The sequence below is a fragment of the Rattus norvegicus genome, chromosome 13 (genome assembly GCF_021556685.1).
Source record: "Rattus norvegicus strain SHRSP/BbbUtx chromosome 13, alternate assembly SHRSP_T2T, whole genome shotgun sequence".
In the NCBI taxonomy this organism is placed as follows: Eukaryota; Metazoa; Chordata; class Mammalia; order Rodentia; family Muridae; genus Rattus; species Rattus norvegicus.
The window spans coordinates 77,202,662-77,217,672 of record NC_141546.1 but is presented as its reverse complement, the minus strand read 5'-3'; the positions used below and the strand labels follow the sequence as shown (position 1 = coordinate 77,217,672).

At 40.9% G+C, this 15,011-nt stretch overlaps 1 protein-coding gene across 11 annotated transcripts in view; it reads left to right on the top strand.

The window, feature by feature from the left end:
• The window catches only part of Dnm3 (dynamin 3), a 485,732-nt gene that overhangs the window by 191,986 nt on the left and 278,735 nt on the right, over positions 1-15,011 (top strand). For all 11 annotated transcript variants that reach the window (XR_015635077.1, XR_015635076.1, XR_015635075.1 and 8 more), the window contains 1 exon segment: positions 4,236-4,306. Coding sequence is in view for 8 of the 11 variants with exons in the window: in XM_087579968.1 (XP_087436094.1) it covers positions 4,236-4,306 (71 nt within the window). In the remaining 3 variants the exon portion in view is untranslated.

The following is a 15,011-nucleotide window of genomic DNA, read 5'->3' as shown; positions in this document are numbered from 1 at the left end:
GCATCTGGATAAGCAGCCTAAGGAGGGAATACTTCTGTTGGTTTACAATTTCAAAGAATTACAGTCCATCATGGTGGCACGATATGGGGAAACCTCACAGTTTGGTGGAAGGAGCAAGGGACCGAGTCTGTTCACAGACTGGCAAACCAGGAAGCAAGGAGTGAAACTCGAACCAGGGTTGGATGTAATTGTCAAGGGCCCACCCCTAGTGACTTCTGCCAGATAGCTCTACAGCAGGGTTCCAGAACTTCCCCAACAGCACCATGAAGTAAGGCTTTGAAGCATGAACATGTGAGTAGCATTTTCAGATTAAAACCGTAGAATTAACTTGAGCCGTTATTCACTTCTTGAGGCATGGTAGAGAAGGTTTCCCAGTTTTGACTGCAGGGAAACCTTCTGTCTGTGTCTCTGATGTACTAATTTATCCATTCTCCAAGAGGGAGGCTAGACATGGGGTGGGTGTCTCACTCTTTTTTTAAGTATTTATTTATTTACTCACATGTGGGAGAGTGTATAAGCACATGTGTGAGTCTATGTGTGTGTGTGTGTGTGTGTGTGTGTGTGTGTGTGTACAAGTCTGCACAGAGACTAGAGGTTCTTCTTTAGACCTTCAGAAGTCTCTGAATATGAGCTAGTATAGTGGTTCTCAACCTGTGGGTGTGACCCCTTTAGGGTTGAACAACTCTCTTCCACATAGGTCACTTATCACACATCTTGCATATTGCATGTTTACATTATGATCCATAGCAGTAGAAAAATTGCAGTTATGAAGTAGCAGTGAAATCAATCTTATGCTTGGGTCACTACAACCTGAGGAACTGTATGAAAGGGTCACAGCATTGGGAAGGTTGAGAACCACTGGACTAATGCTTTCTTGGCTAGCCTAGAAGGCATCAAGCTCCACCAACCACCCCATACCCCTCTCAGCTAGGGCACAGGCATATGTTGGGTTCCCAGCTTATTTTGGGTACTGGGATCCAGATACCCATCGCCATGATTATGCATCAAGTGCTCTTTAAACCACTGAGTCCTCTGTCTAGTTTGAAGTTTCTCTCTTAAAGGAGTAACCTGAGTGCCCATTCTGGTATCCAGTCACCACCTCTAGAAGCTTGTGGTCCTAGATTCCTGGCCTAGACTTAACAGGAGAAACATGTTTTGGAAATGTAATCATGTCATTTTGGATAGATAGCCATTTACATGCTGGGCTGTGTGTTGTTTTGAACCTTTGTACTGTTGAAACATCTCATCAGAGTGCCCCATCCCCTCAAGTTCCCATGTCTTTGCAATACTTTGAGACATTCCTACCATTTACTTTCTTTTAAAAAGATTTTGTAAATCAAAGTGTTAACCACCCCTGCCCAGGAAACATTGAGGGTGGAAAAAGCATCTTCAAATTAAACATGAGAACTCATAAATCTGCAAGTTTTGTTCTTAAAGGTCTTTAAAACATCATATGCGCCAGCTATCCTTTTAGCTATTTCCATATGCCTAATTGCACGTCAAAGTAGCTGTCTCCATGAGTTACTGCTGCTATAAGGAGCAGATTTGTTTTTCTTCAACCATTATTCAGTAACTGGATAAAACCACAGAGAGAAAGTCTGAGAAAGTGAAAAAAAAAAAAAAAGAAGAAAAAAAGTACCATTTTCTTCATTCCCCACATGCAACCTGGCTGTTATCCTGGCGTGAACCCAGACTCCCCATTTCCAGGAATATGAGCGAGAACAGCCATAGCTTTTCTTTTTCCACTTTTCCAAACTGCAGTCCAAGTTAATGTGCATCTCTGCCCAGGGTGCTCACAGTAGCTGTGGATTACGCTGGCAACCATGTGGCTATTTCACTCTTCGTGCCTGAACAATTTACTTGTACTTAAACATTATACTTTACAGGTATGCAATCTTGGCAAATGAGTCTGGAGAATATAATATCTCGGAGGATCTGACTTGATTTGTGGGAGAATAGGGGTGACACTATAGGTAAATTAATAACCATTCCTCAGTAGTTTTCAAAAGATTAAAAACAATTTGTGTCTGATATGGAAATTTTTTTTTCGTGAACATACAATGTTGATGGCATAATAGTCCCTGAGCTCTGGCTTAATTTTTGAGTAATGGAGTAGACCCAGAGTGATCCTTTAAATCCATCTCTGGCAGGTCCCTTTGTGATTCTCATCAAGATTTGGTCAGATGACTAGTTGAGATTAGCCACAAAAGCAAAGCCTCAGGGCTCATGGTGCTGGGTACTGAGGACTAAGTACTAATACGACCATAACTGGCCATATACTAATTAAATGGGAAGAAATTGCTCACATTAAAACAGACTATTCCTTTAGCTTCATAGATCATTAAAAAAAAAAACTAAAACCACAAACATTTATTGGCCATCTATTTCATATGTGCTTGGTTCTGGGGATAAGATGAGAAGTAAGAGAAATATTTTCCCTGCTTCTGAAGACATTGGATGCATTTGGGGAGGACGGCTGTAGACTGTACCCACTTCTGTTGAGAAAACCACCAAACCAAAAAGTGACGCAAACAATTCATTACATTTGTGGCAAGCACACATAATAGGCGTTACAGTGATGTATAATGCCCGTGTGTTATAGAGTCATATCATGGCATAGGGAGCATAGGGAGGCCTGGTCCTGGAAAGTCAGAACGAGGGAAGACATCACCAAGGAAACACCCATCCTAGAATGTTCTGGAAAGCACGTGCCTTTTATCTGTCGTGATGACTCTGGTGCTCTTTAAAGACCCTGACAGTGAAGGTAGTCCATGGAGAGGCCTTCACTGTGGCTCTCAGAAACACGTCAACTGGTACAGTGCTTGCCTAGAGTGGCCCCAACTTCAGGTGTTATCTTCAGCACCAGAGACAGAGGCAGAAGGGTCAGGAATTGAGGACCATCCTTGCGTACATAGTAAGTTTATGGCTAGCTTGGGCTACATAAGAGATATTTTTCCTCTTTGTTGTCTTCCTCTTCCTCCTCTTCTTTTTCTTGTAAAAGAAAAAAGGGCTCAAAAAAAAAATGAAAGTATAGACCAGGCAGGGGTTCTTACGTTTGTTGTTGTTGTTGTTGTTTGTTTGTTTGTTTGTTTACTTGTCACCAAGTCTCAGCATCCTCAAAAGGATAAAGCACAGTTAAAGGACCAAAAAGAAACATAATGAGAAGTTCATTTGAAAATGTCCAGAATAAATAAAGTCTCTCTCTGGCAATTACGGGTTAACAGAGCTTTTGCTGAAGTTTTAGTCAGATAATGAATGTCATTCCTCTGAAGCAGGTTCTGCATTTCTTCACTTGATCTTAGCCAAAAGGTGGAGAAGCTGTGGGTTCTGCATTTCTTTGTGTATTCCTTTTTGGAGTTGATAAATGAAGTATTCCTATTGCTTAAAAGATAGGAGCTTAAAAGATAAAAATCGATCAAGCCAGAGGGATCAAGGACACAAGAAGACAAACAGAGTCAACTAACCTCAGCATATGGGGGCTCCATGACACTGAACCACCAACCAAAGAGCACATAGTGGGTGGGGTATACATTTGTAGCAGATGTGCAGCTTGGTATTCATGTGTTTCCTCTAATAATTGGAGCAGCAGCTGACTAGATTTCTATTCCTTGCCATTGGATCCCCTTCCCCCTACCTGGGCTACCTTGTCTGGCTTCATTGGAAGAGAATATGCTTAGTCTTGCTTGGACTAGATGTCCTAGGGCGGGTGGTACCCAAGGTGGGGCTTCCTCTTCTCTGAGGCAAAGGAGAGGGAGTAATGGAGGGAGGGATTTGTAAGGGTGGATTGAGAGGAGAGGAGGAAGGGGGATTGTAATCAGAATGCAAAGTGAGTAAGTGAATAAATCAATGTAGTTTTAAAAGAGAAAGAAATAGAAAAGGCTCAGAAAACCAAGGAATAATATTATTTATATATGCTTGCCTTTCTTAGAACAAAAACCTCTGCTTTCAAAGAACAGAATAATTCTAGATTTTGTGCTATGACAGCAAGCAGTAACTACCTGTGAACTACAATGCTATTCTCTTCACATGAGACTCAGATTTATCCACCATGTAGATTTTTAACTTACATATGTAGAGTGTAAAAGACCTCAAAAGGAAAAACCTATGTGTCATCTCAATCAAAAGATCCCTTTTAAAACACCAAATACTGGTAAATGACATGAGCAATGATTGAATTTTACCTATGAGAATTTGGAAGATGGGTCATCACAACAGTGGTTCTCTCTGTCTTCTAGGTCCTGCTACTGATTGACATTCAAGTCTCTTACATTAACACCAACCATGAGGACTTCATCGGCTTTGCAAAGTACGTGAGATAACTGATTGTCGTATGTATTCCTACTGCCTTAAAAAAAAAACACACACTTTAATTTCTACTACAGCAATACTTCCTTTTGACGGGATAGTCTGGGTTAGGGTAATTCTGAGTCCATCTACCCTAGAGCCCTGTAGTTATGGAGCAGGGAAATTTATTATTCTCTTGAGAAAAGGTGGCAGTTGTGTCTCTTGTACAACATACACAGTCATGTGTCTTCGACACTCATTATTTTTGGAAGATGATCCTCAGTTTGAAGTACCATAGATGAACAGCAATAATCGAACATTTAAAATTTCAGGGTGATAGTCTTTCTTCAATTAATGTCAAATACAATTCAAGTCGTATCATGTATAAAATAATATCAACTTCAATTCAAAGTGGGTGTAACGGTTCCCACTTGCACTCATAGCCTTTTGGAGGTTGAGTCAGGAGGATCGTTGTGAGCTGAATTCTACCAGCTTGATCTACAGAGTTAGAGCCTGTCTCAAAACACATAGACAAAGCCATAGAAATGAAATTCGAACTAACCACACATAAGATACAAAATAGTAAGCTGTTTGGACTTCCTTAGACCACAGTGAAGGGGCCTTAAAAATGTCTTTTAAAATTCAGCTGATCTGTTGAACTGACCATTTTACTTTTGATAAAATGTATATGATTTATATACCTTTGTTTATATAGCACTATTCCTCACAGGTCATGCATACAGATAATTATTCATTCATTCTGTTACGTTTTAAAAGTCTGAATTCACTATTTTCTTGGCTTGTCAATGGAACCAATGTGTGTTATGTTTTAAGAAGCTCCATTGTAGCTCTAACATGCCAATCAAGTCGTTACAATCTAAAGACTACAAAGTAGCACTTATTTTATATTAAGTATAAAAGAAAAGAGGTTATGTGCTTTTACCTGAACTGCATGTCCAAGGACAGGGTCAAAGGAAAATAAGACACACAAGAGTATCAACCCAATTTATTTTATTACACCTAGACTTAGAAAATACATATATAGACCATGTGATCTAAACTAAGTAGTGGCTCGAGAGATTTACAGGTTTGTCTTAGACAGTAGAATCTCAATTACCTAAAGGAAAGCACCTCACTCTAATTTAAGCTGTAGCTTTCATGGCTGAAGTAATGGTGTCAATCATTCTTCACCCAGTGGTTCTCACTGTTTAATGTTTCCTGGCCATTCCCATCAGTGTGCTGTGAATGAACATCTCAGAGCTCTACAATAAACATGTTCCCTTACCCAGTGTCCTTTCAACTACACTGACCACCTCTACTCTGTATGGGTGTCTGCCACATGAGCCTTCCCTGTAGACCTATGCTCTCCCTTTTGGTCCCATGGCCCTCCTCATTTCCTGCTCAGTTCATTCTGTGAAATCACTCAGCCTTCAGCCTGTATCTCTCCCTCGTTGGTCTAGACGAAGATCTGAGAATTTCTCACAGTTCTCCCTTCAGTCAGTCAACTCCAGGCAGCTCTGGTCTAGTTCCTATAGAGGAGACATAAAGACAGAAATGATCATCTGTCTTTCAGAGGGTTTGTCTAATAAGTGACATGTATGTATATAAGACCTTAAAATGACAAGCTGTTCAATTGTCTCACTGACTTCTCTGAGGAGTTTAAAAGATGGATGGTATCTTTACATCATTAGAAAGAACAGGAAGGCTGCCTTCAGTGTTGGTTTTTGTGATGGGAAAACACCAATTAGTGTCTTACAGACATATGACAGCTGTGTAAGTAAGCGAGGTGCTGTGTGTCAAAAGCAAAAAGGTTGTTATGTTGCTAGCTCAAGGCATACCCCAAGTCAAGAAGATGGACCAAAGCTCAGTGCCTTTTGAGAAGACTCAAGGCTTAAAAGTATCACAGAATCATTGTTACAATTTAAACTTTACTGAACATTGCGAGTTTTTGTCCTTTGAGATATAGTCTCATGTAGTCCATGCTTGCCTCAGACTCTTTATGCAGCCAAAGATGGCCTTGAACTCTTGATCTTCCTTCCTCCGCTTCACCACTGCTGAGTTTACAGGTGTGTGCAACCCCACCCTGCTATATTACTCCTCTTTCCTAGATCAATAGCGACCTACCTATCCATCTATCTACCTGCCCACCTACCTACCCTACCCACTTACCTATCTACCCATCGTGCTACCTAACAATCTACCTATTTACCCACCTGCCCACCTACTTACCAACTTTTCCACTTACCTACCTCCCTACCCCTCTGTCTATCTACCAATCACTCTCTGTCTTTCGCTTTCTTTCTTTTGATAGGCTAGAATTATTTCTTTTTCCAATAAATTTCAGTGTATTTTTGCCTCAGAGGCTGCAGGTATGGATACATTATTATATTGATTTTTTAGGTTTTTCAAAGAAAATGTTCAGGTCTAGAACTTTTAGATACAGCGTTCTTGCACTGTCTCTGTGATCCCGGGGATGGTTCTGATTGCCAGTGGGTTGGGCTGTATTTTGTTGGGGGAAAAGGAGATGTGCTATTAAAACTTTCCCGGAAGATTGGAATGCTGCGTGGTTCTCCCCCCAAACTTTCTTTTAAAAAACTGGTCTAGGAAACCAGCTGCCAGGTCAGGTTCCCCCCTCCCCCCTTACTGATTTAACAAACAAGGAATAATCTCTGTCTTATGTTCATCTGAGAATTGTCAGAAGATAATCAATGAAATTACAAATTAGATGGAAATGTGTTAGGAAACTATGGAGTAGTCTGTTGAAGTTTCTCTCTCTCCTTCCCTCCATTCTCCCCACTCTATCCCTCTCTCTGTCTCCCCCCTCTACTTCTCTGTCTGCCCTGTTCTCCTCTCCCCCCATTTACCTTCTCATACATAAGAACAAAATAACTTGATCACAGGACTCACGGTTCTTTTTCTTTAAAATAATGTATGTTTGTGGTGTGGTGTGGTGGGGTGTGTGAGTGTGTGTGTGTGTGTGTGTGTGTGTGTGTGTGTGTGTGAGTGTGTACTATACAGTACAAGTCTGTATGTATATTTGTGGTATATATAGCGTATGGTAGGCATGTGGGGTCATGTGCCCATGCACACATATGCAAGGCCAGAGGATGGAGTCGGCTGTCCTCTATCATTCTGCGACTTACTCTTTTGTTAAGACATGGTGTCTGAACAGGAAGCTTACCATTCCATGCTAGGCTGGCTGGCCAGTGAGTTCCAGGGATTCATCTATTGTAGGCTCCCAATGCTAGGGTTATTGGCACCTCTAGCCATGAGTGGTTGTGTGAGTTGGGGCTGAGGATTTGAACTGAAGTCCCCATCCTTGCATGGCAAATACTGTTACCCACTGAACTATCTCCCCAGCCCTGCTGTTTTACTTTGTATTAAAGTTACAATAACTTACGTATGATTGCCTCTGGAATATTTTTAGGTGCTAATCTCATTATTCCAAAGACAATACTTAATTTTCATTGATATGTATTAACTACATAGGAATGTCTCTCAGCATGCTATTTCATTAGACGCATACAGCACACTTGATGAGATTTAGCTCTGTTTATCCTATCCCTCGTTTTTTCTAGTAATCCCATCAAAGATAATGTTTTTTCCCTAAGAATCAAAGGTAAATGTTCTTTCCATTTGTATGCGGGGTACATTTCAGTGTGATGTGAGGTAATAATGAAGATGGGGAAATGTTCATTTCAAAATCACTTTGAAGGATTGTGGTATTTTCTGTGCTTTTAAAAATTAAAAAAATATGGTCGTAGCTATAAATTTTAAAGTTGGCAGGAATGCTGTTTCCATCAAGGAGGAAAAATCAAGCCATATTTGAAGAGAATTATGTAAGTATTTCTTAGTTCCAAAGATAGAAAAGAAAGGTCTAGGACTGAAGAAAATAGGCTCCTGGTTCCTAAGAGTTTCAGGGAGCTGTCACGAGAGCACCAGCTCTCAGGTTTGTGGGATGGTGATAGATGTAGGCACGTGTGACGTTTGCAACGGATCTGACTTTTTGATGTAAAGTTTTGTTGTTGTTGTTTTTTTAAGGAAAAGCAAATGCTAAAATTAGACTAACAGAATCTTTACTTTTAGGGCAGTGTTCAGAACATCTCAGGGTTCTTGCTGCCACAAAATCTATTCTCCACTGAAAGGCTTCTTTTTCCACCCTCACAGTTGTTTGTTAACTGTGGGTCATAAAATATGTGCCATGTGCAATAAGCCTCAGTAAGCTCTGCTGAAGGCTGGCCTTGGAATTTCCTGACTTCTAAAACTTGGTATTTCAACTATAACAATATAATTTCTGAACCTAAAAGTTCAACATTTCAGATGAAAATATCAACTTTCCTCATGACTTAAGAGATTTTAATGTGTCCTTCTTCCTCGTTGGGGAAAACAAATCTTCTAAATTATATTTTCTGAGGTAACCTACCTCATCTTTGCTATTTGAGAAAATAAGACCTGGGCCAGTTGTCTGTCAGTTCCCAGCATTCCCAGCAGTCACACTGTTTGAACAGAAGGGCAAATGCCTTCGCCGAATGTCTTGGGAAGTGAAAGTTCAAATTCTTGTGCCCTTCTTGCGTCCATTCTTGGACACAAATTGCCTCTCAAGTCCCTGAGATTTATGCAGTTCGTGGTTCAAGAGAAGCAAAGCCCCAGCCATGGACCATTAAAGACACATCCCCCCACGGTAAGCAGCAGACCCCAAGGTCAGTTTAGCTTCCCGTCTGCTGAGGAGATCTGAACACCTGTTTTCTCACACTTGAAACGATACAGTGAGCTTACTTCAGATCTTGTTATGTGAGCACCATGAAAATGCTGGGGGCTGGGGGACCCTCACTGTGTCCCTTTCCTGATCCAAGGAATGCCTCTGTGGCCATTTATCAAAGGCAGCGAGTTTAAACCTTCCACTAAACGCCAGAGCCAGCAGGACAGAGCCTTTCCCTGCTACATTCATTTTTCTTTCATGTTTCCCTACAGCAAAGTAACTTGTAGAGCAATGGCATTCCTTGTCTACTCTTCACACAAGAGTGTCCCCTCTCCTGTGCAGCCAAAGCTTGACTAACAGGGTATAAGAGGGGTTTTTGTTTCTTTTGTTGTTGTTTTGGGTTTTTCAGGGTGTTTTGTTTTTGTTTTTGTTTTGTTTTGCTTTTGACTCATATCCAAGTTTAGGGATAAAATGTTTGAATGTTTGGTCCCTGACTGGGATGGTTATCAGGTAGAACTCTTAAGTTTGGGCAAATTGAGAAGACACTGAAAGGGTTTCCTTTACTTCAGCGTAAAGGGTGCAGAGAGTGGGAGACAGAGTCTTCCCTGAGAGAGAGCACACTGATTGGTTACCCATTGCCGAAAGATCAGCCCTGAAAACATACACACAAATAACATTATGTATTGAACAGGTTGTATTTTTGTATTGAGAAACATATATATATATATATACATACATATATATATACACACACACATATATGTATGTGACAACAATTAATTAAAGAGGTCATGAATTTGCAAGAGAGAAAGAGGGGTATATGGATGGTTTGGAGGGAGGAAAGGGAGAGGGGAATGATGAAATTATATTATAACCCCCCAAAATAAATAATTTTTTTTTGGTTCTTTTTTTTCGGAGCTGGGGACCGAACCCAGGGCCTTGCGCTTCCTAGGTAAGCGCTCTACCACTGAGCTAAATCCCCAGCCCCTAATAATTTTTTAAGATAAAAGAGCATCACCCATTCAAGAGAGTTATAAAGTCCAGTGTTCCAAGCGTCATTTTAAAGATAAGTGGGTTTTTAGTCTGAAACCGGTTTTAAATTTTTTACGTTATTGAGAATTCTGGATGAGCACTGTATATCATTTCTACTCATCCTTCTCTCCTCCCCAACTCGTCCCATGCTCCCCAGCTCCCTCTCAACCTCACACTGTCTTCAACTGTTGTATATGTATGCCTACACTCTTACGGAGTACATTCAATGGTACTCACATGTGCATGCATATAGGACTGGCCAGTGTGGACTATATCACCCATTGCAGAGATTATTCCTGGGGAAAAAAACTTCCCTTCTGTCAACCGTTAAAGGTTGGGGCCCTATGAGTGTGCTGCCATTTGGGTTATTAGCACGTCAGCTGGTGATGTCATCATCATGCAGGTCATATTCAGGTAGCCATACTGTGAGATTTGGTGGGTACAGCTTTCCTGTTATGTCTACCTGGCAGCAGGTGTCCTGGTCCCTTGGCGAGTTCTCTCTCTCTCTCTCTCTCTCTCTCTCTCTCTCTCTCTCTCTCTCTCCCTCCCTCCCTCCCTCCCTCCCTCCCTCCCTCCCTCCCTCCCTCCCTCCCTCCTTCCCTCCTTTCCCTCCCTCCTTTCCCCCTCTCTTCTCTCTCTTTGTTACACACACACACACACACACACACACACACACACACACACACGATTGTATACCCCTTGATGTTGCTGCAATTTTGCGATTTCCTGAGTCTTCAATGTATTGTAGATGGGTCAATTGGAGTCTCAGCACCAAACAACAACTGTCATTTTTAAGAACTCTCTTCATTCTTCACATGAATCTTAGGGGTAAGTGGTCCTTCTTTCCAGTCTTGTAATGCAATCCCATAAGATTTTCAATATAATATTTACCTAGAAACTCCCTGAAGGTCCTTTAGAAGCCCTTCACTGCTTTTTGATTCAATCTGGTTAGATGGAACCAGAGCCATAAATGGTAAGTGTCACTCCTGGGCCTCTGAGGAATGGTCTTGTCTTTTAGTAGTAACCTGAAAGAACATTCTGACAGAGCTTCTTCTTCACCCCACAGCAGCGTGCCCAACAAGCTTAGAAATGACAGACACGCTTATAGTGTGCTGATAAATGTCGAATCCACTAGCTACACATGGCTACCAAGAAGTTGAAACACTCTACTGAAATAGCTAATGGAACAGAAGCGAAGTTTCAATTTAATGGCCACACTTGCCCATCAGCTATTATAATGCATAGTCCAGATTTTTAGTACACTGGATTCAGCTGTGGCCATGGTGTCCTTCATCCATGAGTCCTATTTTGCTGCTGGCTTGGTGGTGTCCTATAGTGGTGGCTATAGGAGAGGAAGGGAAATTTGGTCTTTCCATTACCCCAGGATGAGCCCAAGGTCTGCCACTAGACTACAGAGAAAGGTTCTCTGCTGCCTCTGAGCCTATATCCATCTATGGGTTGCTGACACTTCTGTTTCCATGTCTCTTTTGTCAAAAAGAAGTGGTCTGGGGCTGGAGGGATGCACTGACGTAATTCCAGAGCCCATGCTTCTGATGAAGTCTCCAGAGACTACATACCTTCTGCTCTTCTCCCCCTTTGACCTTTCACTTTTTAACTCCCCTGCCCCAGTCTGGTCTCTGCTGCAGCACTGTATTATGAATGCTTTTGTCTAAGACAATAGTTTAACAATGGACAACCCAGCGTCTGTCATTTGACACCCTTGAGTACTCCTTATTGATGAAGTTGGGCCCTTTGCTTCAGTGGCCTACGTTCTTCCACACACTCTGTTCTGGTTCTCCTCTTTCTACTCTAGTCTTTCTTCTTTGGTCATCTTTAAGGGTTGCCCTTTCGCTGTCTTTTTTTCCCTAGCCTTCTTCCTTCATTAGTCATCACATTATGTCTGACCAAACTTCCTGGATACTCACTTACTAACTCTGTTGGAAGACTCTGAATCTAGACCTTCATTCTGGGATCTTTTTCCTGAACTACTCATGATGTCCGGCCTCCTCCCACACATTTTATTTACGTGTCCAAGAGAAGACTCAACCCAGCATCCCCAGAAGGCATTTCCATGTCATAACCTCCAGTTCTTCTCTTGCCTCCTCTCTCTGTGGATGCTCCCTCAGTTGCTTAAACTGAAAGTAAGATGCCATTCTGTTCTTATTCTCTATCTCCCTCTCCCCTCTCTCTGTCCTTGTCAACGCGATTTGGTTTGATTTCCATGTTGTGTTTCTGAGTTTAACTTCTTTCTTCAGCATCACTGCTTTGCTAAAGCTTTTCTTCTCCCAGTTATGTTGCTACACAAGTTTCCCTGCCTCCTGTCCTAGTCTTTTTCACTCTTTGGGGGATTCTCCATTGCTTTCAGGATAGATTCTGAATTAATTAACCTGACTTCCAAAGTCTTCTATCCCTGTCTTCCTATTATAACTTCAGCTTGGTTCATGGTCATCAGCCCTCTCTAGTCTACTCCTCAACTTTATATTCCAGCAACTTTGAGCACTTTGTAGTCCCCACATAAATATTGCTTTACTACAGAGGATAGGCATATCCTATGTTTCTTCAGAGTCTTTAAATTTCTTTTGCAGCTAAACATGGATAGCTTGATTGTACGTAAGCATGGCATAAAAATAAAATCCCAAAAATGTTTCTTAAGAAGCTGGTGAGATGACTCAGTAACTGCCAAGCCCGACCTGAGTTCAATCGCCAGGACTGCATGATGAAAAGGGAGAAGTAACTCCTGCAGATTGTCCTCTGACCACCACACATGCACAGCGCCCAGGGGCAGTCACATCCCTTGCCCCAAACAAACAAACCAACAACAATGTATTTCTTAAGAAACTACCTTCAACTTTGTGTTTGGTATTATCAATGGTAGAAGAAATAAACTGTGTACAGCACACCATCTGTTATCAAAGTACAGACATTGCTGGAGGAGCAACAAAGACCTGCCTGTGACACCAGTCTGGTTATACAGTACAGGCACAAACTGAAGGCTTTAGGGCTCATTGCAAGGAGAGAGAATCCATAAAGACAGCTTGATTTGATTGTGACTGCTGAGGAGAACTCCAACATCTGAAGGAGCTGGTCTAGGCTGACTGCCTCCTCTCTTTCCGGCTTTGGAATCAATACTGCACATTTTAGGGAAGTAATTTTTAGGGAGCAACTCTTTGACCATACTACTTTCTGGCTTAGAAACCCTAAATGTTATCTGCTCTTCTTTGATAGCCAAATTCTCTGTAACTGGCCTCAATGTAAACTTATTGGTCTAGAAGGATTTTAAGGTCATTTACAAACTGAATCCATGAGTTCACCATCAAAGTTTTCCCTGCAGCATCCCTGAATCCTCCCCTCTCCACACACTGGCTTTGCTTAGCACCCCCTTGTAGAATACAGTGAATGTGTTCTTGTGTTAAAATTCACATTTTAAATTTTCTATTGTAAGTCTCAGAACAGCAAACTGAAATAGTACTACTGGTCCCTGAATGTTGCAAGCAATCCCTGTGTATAGGACTCAGTTGACGAATGGTCACACGAATCCTTGGTATACTCTTCTGCTATTTCTGTCTCTGTGTTGTTTGTGGAGGAGGACATCAAGGAAGAAGTAATGTTATGGCTTCTTTGGTTTGGATGGCTTCTAATGGGCTCTTGATTTTTATAAAAATGTCAATGTCTTATTACTTTCAAAGTCAGTATGTCTCAAGTGTAAGTGTAATACACTGAATACAGTCTTATGCTACAGTATCTAGCAAAAACTTTTCACAATGAAAGAAACATTCGCACACATAATAGGAGTGGAGGCAATTTTGTCACAAATCTGAAACAGGACTCTTTTTCTCCTAATATAGTCTCTTGTTTTAATAAAGCTTACCCTTTATTTGTTGTGTTTGTATTATATGTATACATATATATATGTATATATATATATATAAATAATTACATACACACACACACACACACACACACTTTTACTTGATCTCATACTTTTGGTTAAAAGGACTATACCTTATCCATTTCTACTTCTTTTTCAATGTTGCTGCACTAAATTGTTTCCATTTATGTCAAATTAAAACACCGTGTGTTAGCATATTTCCTATGATAGCTGAGATAACCAAGTTGTGTGTCCATATCCAAGAATATATATAAAGACTCAAATTAACTTAAATTCTTTGCATGTTCTATTATGAACACATTCTTAAATAATTCAGCAACTCAGTTACCAAGAATTACGATAGTGGGTGTATTTTAATTAAATATTCTACTTTTTTATTACTTATGGAACAACTGTGTGAACCCAAGTACATAATTACCAGCCCTATGTTTGAATGTATGGGGACAGTTGCTGAAAAAAAAGGTATTCATTAGTAATGGTAATTAGTATTTACCCTAATCCTAGTATTTTAGATTGACTCATAAATAAGTCTGTTTTTCTTCTGTGACTGTGTAAGTGGTAGATAGTAAGCAAGCCTTGTTCCCTACAGGAACCCTGTTGGCACAAACACCCTTTATCTGACATCGCTAGTAAGTTCTGAGAGAAATGCTGTGGCATTTGGATCTACAAGGAGCCTAAGAAGGCTGTGCGTGTCTATCAGTGGAAGCATCCTGGCCCACCACGCAGGAAGTTGTAGATTCAATATCTGACACTGCAGATAACCCCAATCAGAAACCAAAACTAACTACCCAGACAGTCAAAACCTTGAGCCCAAGAAACAACTCATCCAGTCCATCATTCTTCTCTCTCTGAGTCACCCACACCCCTGAAACCTTCACACTTTGCCACTGAGAAAGTGGCATCCAATGTGGGTCTAAGGTTAGATTCTGTCCTAAATTCTGCTTTTCCTTCCTTTTCTCTGTGTTATTTTAAGGGAATCTATACTTATTATAAAGTCCCTGGGAATTTATTTAAGAATGCTCACTTCTGGGTCTGTTGTAGCTTCTAAATGATCGCACTAATTATAGGTTTGTTAAAGGCGCACCCCCTTAAAAATTACAAGCACAT